Source organism: Balaenoptera borealis (genome assembly GCF_965194805.1).
Source record: "Balaenoptera borealis genome assembly, chromosome: 19".
In the NCBI taxonomy this organism is placed as follows: domain Eukaryota; kingdom Metazoa; phylum Chordata; class Mammalia; order Artiodactyla; family Balaenopteridae; genus Balaenoptera; species Balaenoptera borealis.
This window is the reverse complement of record NC_138878.1, coordinates 23055118-23079470: the sequence shown is the minus strand read 5'-3', so window position 1 is coordinate 23079470 and position 24353 is coordinate 23055118. Positions and strand designations below refer to the sequence as shown.

General features: G+C 36.1%; 1 protein-coding gene across 4 annotated transcripts in view; it reads right to left on the bottom strand.

Moving 5' to 3' along the window:
- The window catches only part of CDH8 (cadherin 8), a 377020-nt gene that overhangs the window by 233366 nt on the left and 119301 nt on the right, over window positions 1–24353 (bottom strand). For all 4 annotated transcript variants that reach the window (XM_082368897.1, XM_082368899.1, XM_082368900.1 and 1 more), the window contains one exon: window positions 13435–13729. In XM_082368897.1, coding sequence (XP_082225023.1) covers window positions 13435–13729 — 295 coding nt within the window. The remainder of the gene's footprint in view (window positions 1–13434; window positions 13730–24353) is intronic.

Below are 24353 nucleotides of genomic sequence, written 5' to 3'. Positions count from 1 at the left end.
TCTAGGACCAGAGACTAAGAAATCCAACATGTGAAACATAGTTTTTCTGTTTCTCTAATATGTATCATGAAAGGATGATGTCTACCTGATGGTTCCTAAGTTCACAAATTTTTACACTGAGCTGCTTGGAAAAATCCTATTTCAGTATTTTCTCAGTCCCCATGGCAAATGCCTGGGATTGAGGTAATGGAACTAGATTGGTGAAATGTCTACCTGTGTTTGAAAACAGAAGTAACACTTCACAAACTGGCTGGTGGTTATCCATACTGCCAAAGGGGAGATGGACCATTACTAGAGAATAAACACAGTGTGAGTTTGGCTGACATTAGGTGGGTGTTCACTACAGCCTTGAAAGAGGAAGGTTCTCCATAGGTGGTTGTTGACTACAAGATGCTCACTCCTGTATTCATTCTTTTTTTTTTCTGCATAAACTTTCAAAAAGCAGAAATAGGCAGAGTAGCAATGGTAGAGACAACTTGGTGAACAGGGTTCATAAACACATATTCAAAGACTAGAAACAGGAGGACCCATTTTGACCAGAAGAAAGGAAAGATAAAAAATCCTCTGGGGCAGCATTTCCTGAAGGCATGGAGATCTGACAGCATATTAAGATAATTCCTATTTACAGTGTGATCATTGTAACTCATACAAGTACATCTGTTCATCTCTATATTAACTAATTGCTTTCTATTCTAGGTTTTCTACCATAGTTTTTGCCTGCTAACGAACAAGGGATATCTTTACAGTGTTTTACAGATTACTGATAGGACTTTCTGGTAAATATTTTGGTTAAATCAATTAAAATTTCTTATAAAACTCAACTCTTACTGAGTGATACATCAGGTATACTCCCAGGTATTTCAACTGAATTAAAAACTTATTTCTAAACAAAAACCTGAACAGGAATGTTTATAGCAGCTTTATGTATAATCACACAAAACTGGAAGTAATAAAAATATACTTCAATAGATGAAAGGATAAACAAACTATGGTAACCCCCATACAATGGAATACTATTTAGTGTTTAAAAGAAATGAACTGTCAAGCCATACAAAAATTTGAATGCATCTTAAACGCATGTTGCTAAGTAAAAGGTCTACATAATATTTTATTCCATTTATAGGATATTTTAGAAGAGACAAAGTTATAAATTCAGTAGACAGATTAGTGGATACTAGGGGTTTAGGGAATGAGGAAGTTAACAGGTAAAGCTCAAGGGCTTTTTTTTCAGGGAGTAAAACTATTCCGTCTGATACTGTAATGATGGACATGTGGCACAATGGACTTATCAAAACCATTAGAACTAACTTTACAGCACAAGTAAAACTTAATACATGCAAATGTTTTAAAAATTAGGATGTGGGGCTTCCCAAGATGGATTGCAAACAGTGACAAAATATTATAACTATATTACCATTGTATTTGTAAAACTTAAGTATATATATACATCCCTCCCACATGTATTTGTCCTCCCTCTATCATCTGAGAGGGCCTAGAATCAAAGACAACCCAGCAGCAACTAGTATACCTAGCACTCAGATCTTGGCTTCTAATACCCCAATAAAAAGAACCAGGGCTCCTTAGAGGTATAGCTAATTCTAGAAGTTGGGCAATAAATATACAAGATGAACCTGAAGCATCATGCACTGTAGGAAAGTAAGAATGCATATAAGTGCTAAAAAGCAAACAAAAAATAATGGATGTATGTGGAAGGGACACAGGTGACAACTAAAAGAGCTCCCAATGCCCAAAGCTGGAAAAAAAAAAAAATAGGCAGGAAAATAAAGTTGCATTGGATTATAACAGAAAGTATAAAATAACCCTTGAGTACTATTGATTAAATAAAAGAAAGAAGGGAAGCAAGGAAGGAAGGGAGGGAGGGAGGGAGGGAGGAAGGAAGGATGGAAGGAGGGAAGGACAATCACCTATGCACAAGAAATCCACATGAGTAATGTAGATAACTATGTATGGGGGAAGTATGACTTCCCACTCTTTAAGTATGTGCTGCACATAGTGACTTCCTTCTAAAAGGTACAGTGTAGAAAGCAGAACAAAAGCGTAACTTTACAGGAGAGAAACCTGACAAACTTAATACCTCAGCCAGGTGATCAAGGTTCACATCAACAGGGATAAATCCTATTGATAGTATGTATTGATATAATGTGACGAAGTGGCAGTCTTCCTCCCCAATATTCTACCCCATGAGACAAATCTCAAATGAGGGAAATTCTACAAAAGTACCTGACCAGTACTCACCACAATTGTTAAAATGCAGTGTCAATATTGGTTCATTAATTTTAACAAAGTACGATACTACTGTAAGATGTTAATAATAGTGAAATGTGGGTATGAGGTATATGGGGACTCTGTATAATTTCAAACCTTTCAACAAATCTAAAACTATACTAAAAAAGTTTATTTAAAACCTAAAGAAGTTCCACACACTTAAGCATATGATTTTCTACTTTTTAAAAAATTCCATAGCTGGGAACAGATGTTCACTCCATATGTATCCAGAGATATGACCCTAAGTCAAGGCTGATACAGGGACACAATAGCTCTAGAAGAGAGAACATTGATACCCCATTTAATAAGTCTCTGACTTTGGATTCTGACCCTAGTGCATCCTAATTAAGTAAATCTGGCCACACAAACTGCATTAGTTTGCTAGGGTTGCCGTAACAAAATACCACAGCCTAGGTGATTTACACAACGGAAGTTAATTTTTGTACAGTTCTGGAGGCTAGAAGTTGAAGATCAAAGTGCTGGCAGGGTTGGTTTCTCCTGAGGTCTCTCCTTGGCTTGCAGATGGCCACTCTCTTACTGCCTTGTCACACAGTTGTCCTTCTGTTCATATGTGCCCCTGGTGTCTCTCTGTGTGTCCAAATTCCTTCTTCTTGTAAGGACACCAGTTAGATTGGATTAGCGCCTGCCCATATGTCCTCACTTAACCTTAATTACCTCTTCAAGGGTCCTACCTCCAAATACAATCTCATTCGTAGGTTCTGGTGGTTAGAGCTTCAGCATATTAATTTTGTCAAACAGAAAAAATTAGTTTTGTCGAACAGAAAAATATGATAATAAAATGTAACCTATAAGACATATAATTCTTATATATGATGTGAAATGATAATACTTGACATATATAATGTTCTTTTCTAAAAAATCTATACAATGTTTTCCATAGTACCTAACCTACAATAGAAACTAAATAAAGTGTATCTGTCATGGCTTTGTTCTCTATCAGTTTAGCTAAACTGGGATTATATTTCTAGAATTCCCTTCCCTGTATTGTCCTGGTTAGGTTTGGCATGCGATTTTGAAGGCAGAAGTGGAGAAGACAGACAAAATGTCAGTGTACGGTACTGGGCACTAGGGTAGCACACGTCTGACTCAGCAGATTCTCAAGCTCACCATGGTGGCACAGAGCAGGATCCCACTCACAGCTCCTTCAGCAACCATAAGATGTGCTCCTTCAGAATGTCCAAGTCCCGGGCCAGGTCCACGCACAGCCATGTGACAAAGGGCATCAGCTTCTCCTGCAGGTTATCTGCCACATGGAAAATTGAGGTGGGAGAGCCAGGTACAGGCTCCTTTTGGATTCCAGCATATTCCTGGTCTCTTCCACTTCACTTCCAGCTTTCCTTTCCATCACCCGATGCAGAGACAAGAGCTCTTCTATCATCTCTATTGTTTTATATGGTCTAACCCCTATAATAACTCCTCCGTTACTCTGTGGACTGTTAGTGGTTCTGCATGTCTGACGGGAGCTCTTATTTTTACCCATGATAAGACCTTGAGTATATTTTAAGCTTGTGTGCGTCAGTTTTCTCTTTTTAAAAATAAGAATAATAAAATTCACTTCATAAGGTTGTTGTTACGATTAAATGAATGTACCTGAATAGTGTGTTTGGCATAAAATAAACTTTTAAAATATTAATCTCTATGTAGTCATAAAACAATTATTCGTTGTGCTAACCTTAAGTGAATAACATTGCTTTGGATTTTAGAAGAAACACATATAGGCATTTCAACACCTATTCCAGAGACCCTTATTTGATGAATTCCCCCTCTCCTACCCCCATGTATTTCTTGAACTCAAACCACTCTTGTGGCTTGCAAAGATTCATAAATGGCAGATAATGATGAGATCCAAAAAGTCTGATGTGGTTATAAAGGGAAGACTCCTTGGTGTAATGTCCCCTGACCAAAAAAGAAAATGAATAAAATCATCTTCAACAGTGGCACAAATATGGTTATACTGACTTTAAACTCTTCCAGCACAGACACAAGGAATAAAACCTTGTTCCCTTAGAATTGGAGAGATGCGTCTGAGACAATCCATATGTCCTCACTTAGAGCCTCATGATGTAACAATTTTTTGGCTTTTTTTTTTAGGATATCTAGTTATAATATCAAATACACACACGTGTATACACATACATACTTAAATTTCTTTCCTCCATATATCTACATACTTATCTTTATCCTCCGTTCTTTTAACAGCTTGTATATCTTCTCTACCATCTTTTATCTACAGGCATACTTCATTTTATTACACTTCACTTTACCACCCTTCACAGATACTGCATTTTTTACAAATTGAAGGTACGTGGCAACCCTGCATTGTCCGATGACGGTTAGCATTTTTTAGTAATATTTTAAAATTAAGGTATGTACATATTTTAAACATAATGCTATATTGCACACTTAGTAAACTACAATATAGCATAAACAGAACTTTTATATGCACTGGGAAACCAAAACATTTGTGTGACCTGCTTTATTGTGGTGGTCTAGAACCCAACTGGCAATATCTCTGAGGCATGCCTGTATTGATCTATTTGCCTGTCTATGCATGTAACTATCTTGCCATCTAAATTTCATCATATTTTTCTCTATGTAACATTACTGATAAGGAGAATAGGAAAAATGGCACATATCTCACACAACTGTGATTGCTACATAACCAAAGAATAAAAGCAATTTGGGTCTAAAACTCAAATGGCAATTTCCAAGTCCAATGAATCCAGGAAGTACAACTATTAAGTCTATTAAGCACAAATATAAAAATTAAAGAAATAACATTAATACACACATAAAGACTCTAAGAACCCCTACCAGCTCTGAGAGGCAAGGAGGGCATGACAGCCACCAAAAATATATTGACAAATGTGTCCCACATTCATTTTCAGCCAAGACTTCAGGATTTCACAACTGCATGTTTCAGAACTGCCCTGACATGCAGTGGATTCATTTCTCTGACAGGCGAATGTGGGCAAAGGCTGAACTCTATGTGCTTTTTCTCTCTAGCCCCTTTTAATTCATGATTTCCTGAAATGGCTATGTAACAAAACTTGTAACACTGTGGGTATTGATGCTAATTCACAGAGCTCTAGACACGAGCATGGCTTGAATAACTTAAGAATGATTTGTCCTTTTGCATCTAGAGTCAATAAATGTGTTGAATCCTAAAATATTAATTCTTAGGTGAGGACAAAGAGATAGAAAGACAACAGGATCATGGAATTGTCTGGGTAGTATTCCCCCTTTGTTTCTCAACTTTCCATCTGCGATCAATGTTTTTGTTAAATGTTTTGATTTTCCTTAGAAATGCAGGTTTACTGATATGAGAATACTTTTCAGTATTTCAAGTACAGAAGATTACTTGAATAGAAAGCAGTAGATGTCTTATCTTTTCAGAAAGGTTCACGGTAGACCTGGATGAAGTATTATTCACCATAGGAACTTTCTCTGGCAACAGGGAAGTTGGTGTAATTTCCAGAGAGGTAACCCAATGTATCCAGAAATAGGAAGAATCAAAATGTGAGTAGAAGACATATTTCTGAAGAACTTAAAGAGACACTAGGATAATCAAATTGAGCTTAATGTGATAATCAAATTGTTAACCCAAATGAGTTTAATTCTAATGAGTGAGCACAGGGGAGAAAATGGAGGGAAAAAATAAGAAGGAAAGAAACAGAATGTTAGCCTTAGCTACTGTTATGAACAGGCTTAGAAACCACTGTTTAATTGGTACATTGATGGAATGACCTGGTTTAAAGGCACAGGTTGACATATATAGTCAGTGTTGCTTCTTCACTTAGATATTGTTAATGCTGAGTCAATGCTTTAATTTTAATCTTCTAGAACACCAATTCAAATTATGAGATACTCATGAATGGGAGATACAGGTCTCTAAATTAATCCCATTCCACACGGAGTGACCCTGTTCACCAGTGGGGATGGAGTTAGGGGCAGAGTGTTAAATTTGTTTTCAATAGGTTCAAATTTAAGGTACTTATGTAACTTACTGAAATATATTTTTGTAATATTCTATTATATAGGACAAAAGTGACACCAACATTACAACTTGTAAAATCAAATGAGGTATTTCATCACATTCTCTTGTGATTTATACAATTCTGAAAATTTTTTATTGGCTAGTGATTGAGAATTCATCTTCTAGAAAGAATTCAAAGATTTCTAGTATTTATATGAAATTCCTAAGTCGACAGACCAAATCTACAAGAAGAGACCATTGAAAACACCTAGTTTATGTTGGCCATGAAACCCCAAAACAGGAGTGGGTCTGAAGCTCCTGAGCCAGTCCTATAATGAGTAGTTCTAGAATTTTAACTATTTTCAAAATGAATGAAAGTTGGATTTATATATACGTGTGTGTGTATATATATATATATATATATTTTTTTTTTTTTTTTTTTTTTGGCCACACCACAAGGCTTACAGGATCTTAGTTCCCCAACCAGGGGTCAAACCTGGCCTCCGGCAGTGAAGGCACAGAGTCCTAACCACTGGACCGCCAGGGAATTCCTCTCTATATACTTTTAATAACTTCCCTAAGCTATCCTACCTGCATTCATGTATTTTTATGGGTTGATATTTAGCCCAAAGAACATTAAAATTAAAGACATCAGGTATATGAATTGACCTAAAAATAGTAAGAATCCCATTAGGGACAATACAATCAATTAATTATAGTATTGCATTATCACCTAGTTGATTAATAAAATATCATCTTATAATTTAGAGAGTACAGAAGAGTAAGCATTAAAGCAAAATTTGATAGAAGGAGTTTTCTCATCACAGAAGGCATTCAAATAAACCTTGTTTATATCCCCATCATTATACCCCAAACTTGTTCTGAGCCACAGTGCAGAAATAACATTAATGGCTCTTGGAAGGCTAATTCGTTTTAGGTACCTCTCACAGTTAACTGCCAATAATTTTCCCATTTGGATACTCCAGTAATTTCTAAGCCATAGATCATTTAGGGAGACCTTTGGGAATCACTAAAATCCACATATCAGAAATCACTGCTTCACAGATACAAGATTCAGCTATTACACCAACTGTCTATGTATTCCTACTGGAGGTTTACCTTCCTTATGTAGAACAGAAACTACATAATCCTCACCCCATCTTAGAGTTTTGGAACCACAGCTGTTACAGGCATTCATATCAGGTAGAGCAGCTGGATTTCTTTTAAAAGTGTTTATTTCAATCCTCATGATTTCCCGCCCATGTTTTCCTAAAGAATTCCAATTTTGTTCGTCAGCCCGAATCAAATAAGACAAAAAAGATAATCAAATCCATCAAGATATGTTTTTCCCTTTCTCACTTTGCATCTCTCCTTTGAAATAGAGAAATTCTGCCAAATCCTTTTAAAATCTAGCTGAGAGAGAGGAAGAAAGCCACAATCTCTAAATTATAAAAAAGACGTATGTTAGGTTTAAGACAGTTTGTCAGTATGAACATTCTTTGATTTTTTAAGCTTCTGAGACATAAACTGTTTCTTTAATAATAACAAAATATGAAAATGAATCTCTTTATTAGTTGGGGAATCTTCTTTATATGGGATGAAAATACGTATCGGGCAGTGACAAGAATAACAAGCTAATCCATGTAAGCTATAGTCAACATAATTTTTAATTTGCTCATTAGAAATTGAAAATTTGACTATTTAGCTGCGTGCTAAATTAACATGTGACCTAACATAGATTCAAAAATCTCTTCTCATTAGACATGTGTTTGTAAAGCTTTTATAGTATAAAATTATGCAGTTCTGAAAGATACTTTTTAAAAATAGTTTCTGGGATCATATAAATGTCTGAATTTCCGAAAGGGCATATAATATGCATTTATCAAATTCTGGCATATTAATACTTTAAAGACTCTGAAGTATGAAAAGCATTTCACTTTTTTTAATTCAGTGTTTATCAATTAAATTTGATTTGATTTGTTTCAGTAGATCTATTTTGAGCACAGATTGGAAGATGCTGCCATAGGTCTATTGTATAATAACAAACCAATGAAATATACAGGAGAATAAAAGTAGAGAGTATTATATAGTTGCTGCCTCCATTCCTGACTGTCTGCCTGCCACCTGAACACTTCATTCCAAAAGCCATTAGGCATGTCTGGGCGAGGTAAGAATCCATGGAAAGGCAGGAAGATGGAGGGAGAGTGGAACAGCAGATAAACATTTGTGTCAGGGAGTCAGGGGATGGGCAGAGGGAGCAAATGGAAATCACTTACTATGGCAGTGAGGGATGATCCAAATAACAAATATATTGAGTGTAAAGAAACAGGGTTCTCACTGTTGGAGAAAAAGAAACAATTAGAAGGAACCCGGTGGTGTTGCTTTAGAGTTGGAGGTACTGAGGTAGTGCATGTGGGGTCCTGGATTTGATCCTTTCACTATAAAAAGACTTTACTGGGACAATTGGAGACATTTGACTGAGGTCTGTGCATCCAATGCAATGGTGTATCACTATTAATTTCCTAATTTTGATGGCTGTGTTGTGCTTGTGTAGAAAAAACACCCATGTGGGAAAGACTGACTGAGGTATCTCATGGTAATTGGGCATCATCGCAGCAATGTACTCACTTATAGTTCAGGAAAAATACATTTGGACTACAACTGCAACTTTTCTCTAAGATTAAATTTATTCCAAATTAAAGATAATGAACAACACAAAAGAAATAGAATGTATTTTATATGGGCCTTCCTCCAAAAGAGGATTTGAAGACTTTTACCATAAAAGAACAAAATTACAAAGAAAAGACATACTACTAATGGTAAGAGAAGACAGGAGAGTGAGAATGACACATAGAAGGGACAACACAAACTATTTTCAAATGTTGGCATTTTCCTTTTGGCTGAGTTACTGTTTCAAGTAGAGTAAGTTCACTTGCATACTGTGTACTGACAGCCTCAACCTCTTCAGTTACGAGCCTTTGGAGAGCAGTGAGACTTGCCTTTCCAAAATATATTTTACTAAGTAATCTCTTGACCTTCTGATTTTTTGATTAATATTTTTTGATGGAGAGTGCATTCTTTTTTTGCATTCACTACCAGGAAATCCAGAGTCAATCCCGGTTACTCTCTGTAGTTTCTATCTTTAACATATTAACAGCACTTCAGCCCCAGTTAGTCACCACATGGCTCTCAATTAATTTTATTGTGATTTGAATTTCTATGTGATGTATTGTTCTTACATTTTTAATGTGCTTATAGTCCTATCTTAAACACTGTGTAATACTTCACTCAAACTTCTCTTTGTCCAACTCCTGTCTCAGCTCCTCAATTTAATTTGCAAAGTACGCTGACCTCAAGAGCTCTTCCACCTTGGAAAAATAGTTAACTATTATAAATAGGCAGCAGAATCATAGGGCATATATAAACAAAATTCTCTAGAGATATTATCAAAAATTAGTACAGCATACTGGTTAAACCCATGGGAGGAAGAGCCAGATGTCTGAATTTAAATCCGTTCTCCCACTTAATATCTGGATTTGGATTAGCTATTATTTCCCCTATGTTTTCTGATTAAAAATAAAGAGAAATAGAGAAGTTAACATCGGTACTAATGTAGGATTGTTGTGAATATTGCAAGCATTTAACACAGCTTTGGGGATATAGCAACTTTTTAATACATATTGATCATCATGAGAGTAGCCTTGAATCTCAAAGAAAACTAAGAAAATCACCAGTGCTGTGTTTTATATAACTGTGTACTCAACAATGCAATCATGCCCACCAGCTTAAGCCCTACTTGGCTTTCTGATCCTTTTATTCCCATCTTCACTACTATGCCCTTTTGAATAAAATAGGCTTCATTCCAACATGTACAACTGCGAAACATAAAGTTAAGGCTTGTCGAGCAATTTTTCATTGACCAAGGCATTCATATCCTATACGCAATTTATTGAATCATACTAGCAGAAGTAGCTTGAAAATGGATGTTTGTAAAGAAACTAATATCAATTGAGCACCAACTCTATGCAATGCTAAGTTATTTAAATATAATCATTGAATTTTTCCAAACATACTTTCTTAGGTAGGGATGCTTGTGCGCACTACACAGATAGAGAAGATGAGGCTTAGATGGGTCATGTCACTAACACAAGTAGAAAATCTGCAGTCAAATAATCTGAGACTCTACTTCGAAGCTAAATACAAAGTTCATTTTACCTGAACCCAGGTGTGGACACACAATCAGGGTTAAGTATCCCTCACCCTAATATCCAGTAGCAAAAAAATATCTATTTAAAGTGTCTGGAACTTAATAAATGTAGGCAAATTTTCACTGAAAAACCAACTTCAACGATGCTAGTTTGGGATCCATAGTAAAAACCAGACAAGCTTGCACATCACTCTTTATGTGGTATTGCTATAGAAGTGAATTCTCATCAAGTTCTGAAATTCACAGTAGAATATAAAAGAGCTCTGTCTACAGCTTCCAAATATGATATTTCTAAAATAATTTGGCTGCCATTTGGGCAAATATATATGTGTGTTTTGTCTTGACAGCTTGTCAACTGGCAGACAGTTCTTGAATATCACATTCATTTCAATGTAATATTGGTAAATTTCTCAATTAGAATTTTATTTTTCACTTTCTGCACAATGAAATCCCCCAGTCCTTGCTGGCATTCTTCAGGGTGTACAGGTGCAGGTGTTGGCATTTCTGCAGTAGCAAAGGAAGAAAAATGAAAGAAGGAAGGAGGGGAGGGAAGAGACAGGCTGGGAGAGAACAGTGGTAATGGGGAGAGAAAGGAGATAGGAGCCGACCTTCATCCTGATATTCACCTTCATGGAAATGAAGGGAATAATTCACACTTGACAATAAAATAGTGCAGCTGCCTCTGCCTCTCTTTAACCAGAGAGGCTGGAGTCAAACAGAAACCAGACACCTCTGTAAAATCGATACAGAGGAAAGGTCCAAAGGTACGATGGGAAATCGATTAATAAAAATAATTTTTAAAACCACGACAACCAATTATTGAACACTTATTTATGACACACCCTGACTTTGTATTTTATCACGCAGTTCTCAAACAATGAAAGCAAGATGGAAATTGTTAACTTTGCATTGTAGCTAAGGAAAATAAGAAACAGTTTAACCTCCTTGAACTTCAAAGTCAACCAGATAATAAGGGATAGAACCAGGATTCAAAATTTCATCCACCTAACTTCAAAACCCACACTTTCAACTGCAGCATATTCCATGTGGTTTTTAGAAGAGATGCCACAAGCTAAGCATTTTTTAGAATAACTGTGTAAGTTAGTGTAGATTATTTCTTTTAGTTGCTACACTCTTATCAAGAAAAAAACTTTAGAGGAAAAATGCATAGGTGCACATACACATTGCATTATGTAACTAATACTATCATTAAATTCCTTGTCTTAGCTGAAATTGACCTTGAAGTTTGCAGACGTTTTGGGGCTTTTTTTTTTCTCAACATATTTATCAGGCACATGACTCATACACACAGGAATGGAAGCCTCTGACACATTTACAATAAATAGATATAGACTTGGCCATTAAGATGTAGAAATCATAATAATGAGGCAAAAATAGCAGCTTTCCTGTTCTTCATTCATTAGCAATTAAGATTAAGTATTCTGTATGTATTATAGCTGGTAATAGTCCTTTAAAACCATCTTACACAAACCTGAATGAAAAGATGGATTAGGCAAGTTCTCTCCCCTAAATAAGTTGATCAAATAAGAGGAAAATAAAAAGAGAGAGAAAAAATATATAGTATTTCTTAGTCCCTGTTTACATGTCAGAATTTAAAAGAAGTACAAACATGAATGTGTTTTTGCTTTTTGTGGGTTTCTTTCTGTGGTAATAGTGATGGTAGAGAGATAAATTCCTGCTAGAAAGACCTAGAAGTTTCCCTAGAAAAAGTGTCATTTCAGCCAGCCATAGAGGAGTGATTTGATTTTGATAAGAAGGAAAAAATAAATAATAGTAGGATTCCTCACAAAAGAGATAGAAAAGGGGAGTCTTGGCAGGAGAAATACATGGGTAAAATGTGAAGACCCGAGGTCAGTTCTGATTTGCTGCTGTAATGGGTGTATCTACCAAAGTTATACTGTGGGTTAAGAAAGAAGAGATCAAATGAAGCCAACTATTTACTTAATTTTGGCCTTCAATTTATATCTCCACTTGTGTTTTTTTATTTATCACATCTTGTTCACCTGCTGCTAATTTATGTGATTTTGCTGCATAGCATGTATCCTTATAGGTTGTCTTAAATGCAATTTGAAACAAACTAGGGTATCCCTTACATCCACTGCACACTTAGGAATGACTTTGGTGATCTTAATGCCCTGGATTTTGGATCCTACCTACTACTTTTGTCAGACCAGGAAGAGCTCTAAAATACCTTTTATTCTAGTATAAAGTCTGGGGTCAGGGATTTCCTGTATCAAGGCCAGAGTCTGGGGATAGATAAGCAAATCCAAAAAGGGGAGGAAAAAGTAGAAAATCATGTTTTGAAATATATTCTGTTCTGTAAAGTATAATGAATATTTCAATGGCTCAGAAAAACTGGGAGTGAGTCATTGGTGATAGCAATGCTCCTTTAAAAAGCTCGGTTAAAGTACGATGGCCACAGCTCAGAAGCCTCTGGTAACTGTGATTTCCTAATTCACTCTAGACTCGACCCACCAGCTCAATCCAATATCTGGCTGACTACAGACCTAGACGGTTTTCTACTTCTCTGTGTGCTGCATCTGCATGTGAATATACACAAACAAATAATTAAACATCAAGAAAATATCAATAGGATTAGTCTGGCATGTTGGAACAAATCTTGATAAATCCGCCTCAGTAACAATACTCGAACTACAGGTCTATGAGAGGAATACAAATTCAGCCTATTGAACTACTGTCGTGTAAGGAGAGATATTTTAATAAAACTGCTTCGTCAGTTCCTATTACTAAGGGACTAAAGCTATTGAGCTGTGGAACTGAGGCCAAAAAAGGGGATTTGGAAATGCAAATTAGAGATAAGACGGTAATAAATGTCTTTTATTCAGCCACACACTATCCCTGATGCCAGGAGCTATTTTAAAGATGATTCTTAATAGTTCTGTGAAATTGGAAGCATACATACCCAAAATGGACATCTCTGGCACGGTAGCATGATAGGGTCCGTTGAGAAACTCTGGTGCATTGTCGTTGATGTCTTGAACTTTGATAATAAATTCAGAAGGAGGCTCAAGAGGCTTATTTGTCTCCCAGTCCACTGCCTGAGCTGTTAGGGTATACTCAGCTTTTTCCTCTCGGTCAAGTCTTTTTATAGCATGGATATCTCCTGTTATGTCATTTATTTGAAAGATGGTCCCAGCTCCATCGCCTGATAGGATATATTTGATTTTTTTGCTCCCAGGATCCAGGTCTGTATGTAACTAAAACGAAAAGGGACATTGGTTAGTGATGTGGCAATTTGCAAAGTATGTTTTACTACTTCATGTTTCAATATAAAGTTGTTTCTTTCTACATTGATTGTAACTTCATCAATTTCTGCTAACAGTAGCTGTACAAAGAGTCTATGCAACTGTATGCATATCAAGTAAAATATAATGAAATTCAGACAAATATGTTTGAACACTTTAAAAATATACTCTGGCCTGTTCAGTATAAACTGATATGCATTTAGAATGATAAAAAGACCAGGAGAAAATACAAAAATACATGTATTCTTTTCAATTTGTTAATACATTTATTTAAAGTTATTATTATAAGTTACCTTTTATGGGTTACTATCTGTGTGCCAAGAGCTATTTGAATCACTTCTCATATGATAATCCCCTTATTTCTTCCAAAAGTCACTGAGTTAGAATATGAAACATGGGAAAAGGGAAGTTTGACAAGGCATATTATAACATCTCCAAGGTTTCCATTTGATGGACTCAAGTGTAGTAGACCTAAAATTCAACGCAGATCTGGCTGCCATATTCATAAAAACAGAAATAATTCTAATAATCTGATATATATTAAGATCTTATGTTTGTGTAAGGCTTTTTTTTTTCCTCTTTGATTTACACAATTCTTCTGGTCCAGGAAAATTATTCCCATTTTACAAAGATGACTGAGGCCAGATTATGGGAGCATATTTTCCAGAAATGGGACTTCTTAGAGAAATGAAAACTTCGCAGCAGGGATCCAGATCCATCTTAGATCATGGCAACAAATATTTATTGAACACCTACTCTGCCTAAAACATTTTAGTAGGTACTGGGGAAAACAGAATCCCTGGCTTTCAAATTTTCACAGTTTATTCTTTAGAGGGAGACTCCTGATATATGGTGCTTCTTTTTTATACTATGTTGACTCCTGTTAAAAAAACTAAAATAAAACAAGAATATATATATTTTTAGTTTATATTTTTAAAAGGAAAATTAATTGAATTATATTTGCAAAATACTGCTTAAATGTACATATTTTCAGCTTAACTCAGTTACTTAAATGCCAGTATAGTTATAGTTCTTGCACCATGAGATTTCAAACACTTGTTCCTTAAAAAATATATATACATATATATTGGAAAAAAAAGTCTGTGGAAAGAAACTCCTAGAAACTCAAAAGACATTCCATTCTCTTGGGATCACTTTCATTCAGTGATCGCGTTCTTTGCCAATTTAAATTGTATTTAGTGCCTCAATAAATGCAAAGATTTTTTAAAAGACATAAAACAGCAACAAAGCATCCAAATGCATCTAGATCTCCTATTTTACTTTTGAATACTTTAAAAAGTTAAAGCATAAGATTACATCAAATACTTACCGAATCTCAAAATGTATCCCTTTCATTATTGTATTGAACTTATTAACAAGAGCAAATATTGAAATGCCACTTTATCTTAATGAATGTAGGATTATAATTCATTAATATGATATTAATCCTAATTTATGACCATTTAAAATTATGTGCATTTTAACATTTCCATTAGCATTTTTATTAAAAAAGAAAAATTTGAATAAAATATGATTCATGGATGTTTCCATTCATATACAGGCATTCCTGAGACACAGAGGTATTGATACGTGTCACTCTTGCCCATCACATTTTTGCTATCAAAAATTAAGACATTCAAAATGCTGCTACTATTACTTATATTAGAACTTATTTTGCACCATATTTTCCTTACATTTATCAATAGCTTCTGATTACTAAATCGTATTGTACTCCCAGGTTTTGATGATCCTTTGTGTTTAGAAATAACTGAGGGAGAAGGGAAAAGGATAGGTTTTTGAAAAAACACAAAGCTAAGACTCAGGTCTCTCTAACTATATAAACTGGAGAAATTAACACATTTATTTGAGCTTCAGTTACTTTGCCTCTAATATGGGGATAAAACATCTACCCTGCAGAATTGGTTTTAGAATCTGAGATGATCTATTTGAAAAACAGAGAAAAATGGAAGTTGGCACATTAAATGCACAATAACTAAAACCATTTTTACTTCATAGCATCCTCAACTATATACAACTATCTGAAAACACTATAATAAAGCCCAGTTGCAAGCTGAGTGAAAAGTTCCCAAGATTCCATCCTGAAAAAACTCTTAGCAAACACTGTGTGCTTCCTCTTTCTTCTGAAATTTATTTTTAGCAAATCTCAGCAAAATCCAGAGCCCTCATGATCTTGAAAGGCAGAGTACTGCGTTTCTATATTCATTCATTTCATCCTGTTATTTGGATCACACACACTCACACACACACTCTTGCACATGGCTTGTTCAGGTAACCAACTTGACATTACAAATAAAAGACCTGTGAGTGTGTAAGAATAGCAATTTACAGGCAGCAAATGCTCATAAAACTCCAGGTCTGGACCTCAGGCTTCGGAATACATGATGATAAGCTGCTGCTTTTTTGGTTGGTCTTCACATATCTGTTAAAACCTGCTCACTTCAATGCATCAAGACTGTTCTTGTCAACTTATCCCACCCCAGGACCCTCTCTGTGAGATTATGGTACCAAAGGTATCCCAAATGCACCACATTTTCACACATTGTGCATCATCTGAAAATGTGAGGACCATCTCTCCCAAGAGCTGCTTCTGCTAATTAGAGCAGCATAAGGGCCACATGCAAACTGGCTGGGATGGTAAGACTGGTTGGCCTGGCTGTGGTACAAAAAGACCTCATCCATTCACTGATTAAATATGCACAAAATATGATTACAAACAACACAGACATGGTCTCTGCCCTCAAAGACCCATAGGTTAGTGGGAGATAAAAACAAATAAACAGAAAATATTTGCTGTTGTTATTGTTATTATTACTACCACATGTACTGACTACTTATTACCTGGTAAACATTTTATTCAATACATGTATACATGTAATGTTTTTCTCACAGCCAACCAGAGGACACTTTGCCATTTCACCCATGAAACAGTTAAGAGTCAGAGATTTTTAGGGAACTTTTCCATAGAATGTACTATCAGCAAGTGGCGATCTTAACAGCAGAAGCTTTAAAGGAAATTTCCTGGATTCAAATGCATGCTCTAAAGGTTTGAGTGCATATATAAAGTTTACTTAACTCAGAAAGTGGAGTGTGGAGGAACAGAAAAGGCCACTACAAACAAGTAATGATGAACTCCAGATCTCAAAGAGGGAGGGAATGGGTAAAGATCCAGAGATAAGAGAGAGCATACTAAGTGAGAAAAGCTAAAGATGATTTAACATAGCACTGACTTTAGGAGAAGAGGCAAGAAATAAGAATAAAAAGCAAGGCAGGGGTCAGATTACACAGAGTTGTGAAGGCAAGATAGAATTCAGATTTGACTATAAAGCAACAAGAGTCCATAAACACAAGGTTTCAGTAAGAAGCCTGGCATCATAATAGTTTTGTTTTACTAAATCACAGTGCTTGGTGTGTGCCCATAAGCAAAAGTCTCAGAAGCAAAGGGAAAGAGGTCAGAGGGAAAACTTGGACACCAATTCACAAAGCTACCTCAGTCTGGGTTCCCAAGCTCAGCCCAGCACCCATGATCTGTCTCATCTACAACCAGATGGATCCCAGTGGTCACTCACAGCAGCTTTGTAGGAGAAGCACCGAGTGTCAGGTATGCAACGAGCGGTCCCCGTCATTCATATTAAGTCTTTGATTTGAGGGATCATAACGGGACTGCTACATAATTGAGTTGAACTGTGAGTATCAATATAATTACACCTTCACTATCTTTCATATATTTTCAAAATATCCCTTAATTAAAATACAACTTTAAACTTTAAAAGCCACGGGAAGAAGCTTTTGCATTTCCACTCTCTTTTGCATTCCCAACTGCCTAGTAAGGTGCCTGTCATGTTGTTGGAGCTCAAACAATATTTGTGGAGTAAGTAAGGTGAATGCAAAAGAAGGGAAGGAAAGAACATTGCCTCGTTTTATTTTCAAAACAGTAATTTAAAGAAGAGAGTAAAGAAATTTAGAAAAGTTAGGTTCAGTGAGCTAAAATCTTATCCACTCTAAACGCAAAGCCCTTGAGTTCCCTCAAATATGCATTCAACCGTAGCCCCCAGCAAAACAACTGAGACATAGTAGAAGGAACATCGATGGAAGGATGAGTGGATGGATGGATGGATGGATGGATGGGTGGGTGGATGGCAATGGATGAATAATAGATGGACAACAGACAACAAGTATCTAATATACACACATCACTGTTCTCAGAATAAGAGCCCCCGCCACCCCAGTCTTCAACAGAATCACCCTTATCTCCCCTGTGGCTGTCAAAGGAAAAAAAAAAAAAAATACAAACTACTTTTCTACCTTCTCCTACAAGATTCCTGAGGACACTAAAGCACTCCTAGTACAGTAGAGCCTAGAGAAGATAAGTTCTCCTCTGAGAGCCTATTTTAATACCAAAGAATGATTTAATTACCATGCTGCCCACTTTTTCCTGGAAAGTGAGTGATGAGGAATAGGATTCAGTGAACTATGGGGGAAATCAGTACCTCATTGGAAAATCGGTAGCTCTGCCATCAGAACTTACTTTGAAGTTCCACTCCCTCCAAAAGGAAATCCTAAGAGAGTTTCTCAACTTTCCTCTCTGCCTGTAGAGAAGTCTAAGTTACAGGGAGAGAATCAGCACCTTTTGAAACCCAAAGGGGTTAACGGGGATCACTACAACATGAATCTCTATCACTGATGCCTGTTTTTCATCAATCTACTCTCCCTTGGAAAGAACAGCAAGCTTAGCACACTTAAATAAAATAAAATCTTACACTGTATTCTCCGTATCTAGCAGGTGCCTGTCAGGGAGATACTGTGCTATGGGCTATCAGTCTGTCAGTGAACAGACGGATAATCTAATCCTTAAATTATAACCAATTAACATCAAAGATGGGACCAGAAACTTAACACAGTATAAGTTTTTGACCTAAATGATAAGAATACAGGACTTCACTCTAGATCAGATGCGTATTTAGGCTACTAGGAGAGTAAAAGGGCCGGTAAAGAAAAAGTGCAAGAGGGTATAAGAAGAGAATACTTTCATGTTTCTGAACTGTTCCTCCCCAACAAGAACCAGGAGTTTGACTTGAAATCTACTTATTTTAACTTGTAGTTCAGCCTTCTCGTGCACTATAGAACATCTCACAAAAGATGCTGACCCAACATGAAATGGTCCATTCGAGAACGAGTTTGAGTCCATCATTGTATTCAAGCAGAACTAGACAACCGCTGGTTCTTCTGCTTTAGAGCTAAACGAAGCATCATATGATGGTGGGAGATGGGGTAGGAGGGGTGAGGCTGTTAGGATGGACCACATAACTTGTAAAATGCCTTTATATGCTGAAATGTTATACCACATCAGTAAATCTAAATAATTATTTCATCCAGTCATGCCACTCTTTTTTTTTTCATTTATTTTACTGAAGTATTGTTGATTTACAGTGTTGTGTTAATTTCTGCTGTACAACAAAGTGACTCAGATATATATATATATATAGATATATATATATACTTTTTCATATTCTTTTCCTTTATGGTTTATTATAACATATCAAATATAATTCCCTATGCTATACACTAGGACTTTGTTGTTTATGCGTTCTATATATAATAGTTTGCATCTGCTAATCCCAAACTCCCAATCCTTCCCTCCACTGCTCCCCCTCCCCCTAGGCAACCACAAGTCTGTTCTTTATGTCTCAGTCACTCCACACTTAACAATTTGCAGAAACAAATTATAAAACTAAAGCCAGGTAATAGACATAAAAACACCCCAGCATATTAGTAAGATCAAGTTGGGAATACGCACTTACTCTTGTGATCATACACTCTAAGGAAATAATTCAGTCAAATGATAACAGTCCTCAAAGTCATTCTCATATAAACCAAATGACCCTTAAATTTGTCTTATGGGGTGAAAGGCTAAAGAAGACACAATCCCCAATTAAAAGACTAGAACAAAGCATCCTACACTGGAAGTGACCTCTACTTTGACAAAAATTTCTAATGTTTTACAGGAGGCAAATGTGTAGCGTCCTGATATCTCAGATGTGTGGTCTTTGCATTCCGTGTCAGCTGCTGATGTGTATATTGAACAGCTTAACGTGGCCAAGGGGACCGGTGCCCAGAGAAATAGAAAATTGGAAGCAAGTCTGAGTGAACTGCTGTTTTTGGCTGCAGGGACCTGAAATTATAGTCAGAATTAGGAATGCATTACTTGTGCTACTCCTTAAAATGGTTAAGTTCCACAAAGGGCCTCTAGGTACATTAGTCAACAATCTTCCAACAACAAGCATTGTACATGGTACATAGCAAATGCTCAGTAAAGTCTAATTGCTGTTTTGTCTGCACAGGACCTACCATAACGTCCTGTACCTTATCAGTGATTTTACAAGGATGAGAGGCACAGGTTCAGTAAATATATGGACTTTCTCAAGCTCACACGACTAACAAATAACAGAACCAGATGTAACCCAGTAAATCAGATTTCAGAGCATACACATTTTAGCATAATTCTAGAGAGATCCCCAGAAAAGCATACCTAGTTAGTCTGGGGACCTCCTATTTCACTAGATGAGAAGGAGGCAGAATGGAGAAGCCTCTCTATTCTGTCCCTATATGGCAGTAGAAATTTCCTATATATATTTAGAAGCCATTTGTATGAAATCCTGCAGTACAGTTCATCCTATAAAAGTCTGAAATAGAGTAGACATAGAAATAGAAAGGCAGTATGCTCAACTAATAGGAATGCAAATGGAGAATATTGACAAGAAGAGGCTGGCCGGCTGTTTATCAAGACAACATTCATGACCTTGGCAAATTTGCTACTATCTTGTCTGGACCGCAGCTTTATAGGTTTGGAAACATGATGTGTCAGCCTTATAGCAAATCCATCTCTCTTAGCCCGACTCCAATAAAGAAAGTTCCCAAGCCCAATTTTTTTAAAGGCAACGTATCAATGATAAATAGTACTTCGACTATTTAAGTGATCATGATGAGCAAAATTTCTCTTTATATAAAGACACATACACAAGTGAAGCCAAAGTATCCTTGTTGATAGGATTCAGAGAAAGGAGAATTAGATGGATCAATTCCATAATGATGCCATGGGACAAAATAGCATAAGTATGCCCATCCTACAAAAACGGTCTTAACAATGCTCTAGCATGCTTAAGTTTTGTATTCTCAGATTTTTTCTTTTCCTTTAAGTACTGAGGTGGAGGCTCTGATATTTAAGCAACCATAGGTAAAAAAAAAAATAAAAGACAATGAACTCCTGTCAACTGGACACATATTTTCTTATGTATGTTGATAACATCGTGGTTAACATATTAAATCTTACAGGGTTGGAAGTCAATATGCTTCTCTAAGGCAACCAAAGATTTATATAGTAGTAATTCAGATTATGGGAACCAGAATGAGAGCCTGATAAGAAATAGAAAAAACTGTAAGATACTGAGGGATTTACTTAACCTCCCCAGATTTCAGTGTCCTTATTTGTAAAATGCTTTAATAACAGGTTTAACAACCTATCTATAGAGTTTTTGTAATGATTAAAATGTGACAATAGATAATAAAGGCATGATATCTTCTAGGAGCCAAAATATTCAAATAAAACTGCATATAGGGTGGATTCTTGTGGAGATTGAATTTTGGAATTACAATGATAGGTTCTGCCAAACCTGGAACTGCTTTCCAATAAAAATGCATCTAACAACATAGACTTCAACATGCAACATTACTTTGTAGTGAATATAAGAATGTCACTTCCTTTTTTTTATTGGAGTATAGTTGCTTTACAATGTTGTGTTAGTTTCTACTATACAGCAAAGTGAATCAGCTATATATATATATATATATATATATATATATATATATATATATATATATCCCCTCTTTTTTGGATTTCCTTCCCATTTAAATTATCCCCTCTTTTTTGGATTTCCTTCCCATTTAAATCACCACAGAGCATTGAGCAGGGTTCCCTGTGCTATACAGTAGGTTCTCATTAGTTATCCATTTTATACATAGTATCAATAGTGTATATACGTCAATCCCAATCTCCCAATTCAATCCACCTGCCCCTTCCCCCTTGGTATCCATACGTTTGTTCTCTACTTCTGTCTCTATTTCTGCTTTGTGAAGAAGATCATCTATACCATTTTTCTAGATTCCACATATATGTGTTAATATAAGATATTTGTTTTTCTCTTTCTGGCTTCACTCTGTATGACAGTCTCAAGGTCCGTCCACGTCTCTACAAATGACCCAATTTCGTTCCTTTTTATAGCTGAGTAACATTCCATTGTATATCTGTACCACATCTTCTTTATCCATTCCTCTGTTGATGGACACTTAGGTTGCTTCCATGTCCTGGCTATTGTAAATAGTGCTGCAATGAACACTGGGGTACATGTGTTTTTTTGAATTATGGTTTTCTCAGGGTATATGCCAGTAGTGGGATTGCTGGGTCATATGGTAATTCTATTTTTAGTTTTTTTAAGGAACCTCCATAGTGTTCTCCATAGCGGCTGTAGCAATTTACATTCCCACCAACAGTGCAAGAAGGTTCCCTTTTCTCCACACCCTCCCCAGAATCTATTGTTTGCAGATTTTCTGATGATGGCCATTCTGACTGGTGTGAGGTGATACCTCATTGTAGTTTTGATTTGCATTTCTCTAATAATTAGTGATGTTGAGCATCTTTTTTTTTTAAACATCTTTATTGGAGTATAATTGTTTTACAATGTTGTGTTAGCTTCTCTGTACAACAAAGTGAATCAGCTATATGTACACATATATCCCCATATCCCCTCCCTTTTGCATCTCCCTCCTACCCTCCCTAGCCCACCCCTCTAGGTGGTCACAAAGCACTGAGCTGATCTCCTTGTGCGATGCAGCTGCTTCCCACTAGCTATCTATTAAAAAAAAATGGTTCTAATGAACCTAGGGGCAGGACAGGAATAAAGACACAGACATAGACAATGGACTTGAGGGCATGGGGAGGGGGAAGGGTAAGCTGGGATGAAGTGAAAGAGTAGCACTGACATATATACACTTCCAAATGTTGAGCATCTTTTCATGTGTTTGCTGGCCATCTGTATGTCTTCTTTGGAGAAATGTCTATTTAGGTATTTAGGTCTTCTGCCAGTTTTTGATTGGGTTTTTTGTTTTTTTGATATTGAGCTGCCTGAGCTATTTGTATATTTTGGAGATTAATCCTTCGTCAGTTGCTTCATTTGCAAATATTTTCTCCCAAGAATGTCACTTCTTGAGTCAAATGATCTCGGTACAAAGTGGCTTAAACTCTTACATTGGGCATTCTTATATTGAGCATATAGTCACATACTTGGTACTTATTCACCTGCTCAGGAAGTAATGATAGTATATGTATCTGGAAGTATTTACTTTTTTTCAGCTTTAGTGACATGTAATCGACAAATAAAATTGTAAGGTATTTAAAATGTACTTCGTTTTTCTTTCTTGTTACTAAAAAACTGTAAGCCTAGAAGTAGGGGGAGGGTGATGAATGTGCATTGGGCCATTGAATAAATGCTTGTGTGCTCAAGAGTGTGGGTGAATAGTAACTGTGGACCTATTACTAAAAAGAGATTTAGGTGAATGGATCAAGGAGTGGATGGATGGATGAATGATTGGATGGATGGATAAATTGGTTGATAACAGAATTAAGGGGAGGAAAATGGACAGACAGATGGTTTTATTGGGAAATGCATGCATAAAAATAATAGATAGAGGGATGGCTAGCTGAGTAAGAGTCTCAGCCGTTTTTCCATTTAGGTTCCAAAGCACATTAAATACTATGAATGAATACATGAATGAACAGATGGACATACTGGTGAGTAGGTGGGTGGAAGGACCACAGAGTTTCTCACTAAAAGATTGATTTGGGGAAAACATAACAAATTATTCTCTCTCACAGTCCTATTTCTTGTCTTACAGTAAAGCAGACATAGGACTTGGGAGTTCAACTATAAATTATGAGAGATTCTCAAAGATCTTTGGAGCATGTTTACTTTTCAACTAAACGATCACTCTTCACAGATTTCTTTAAAAAAATTCTGTCTCAACAGATGTATAGATATAGATAGTAAAGATATAGATATGAGAGGGGGAAATTTTATGCAAAATAAATAGACAATATAGTAATATACAATATAAGCAAGGTGAATAGGACTAAAAGAAGACACCCAGGATTACTAGCCAAACAAAAGAAGTAGATTTTAAACAGATATGGATATTTAAAACAGATATTCAGGATATTATCCAAAGATCAGTTTACAGTGAAGCCTTCAGTTGTACTGTGGAAAAAGGAAAAAAGAAAGTATAAAAATGTTGTGTCAATGCCCTTTATGTTTGCAAAGAACTTGATTAACCAGAGTTCTAATAGGAGTTGAAAATATGAGATAGATTTCAGATGTGGTAATCACCATTACTTGCTAAACAGGATGTATCTTGTTATCCAAAAACTGACAAGATCACAGTGGGAAAGAACACAGTGGATAACCAAATGACAGTCATCTATTCTCTCTGAAATTCCCTATTTATAAAG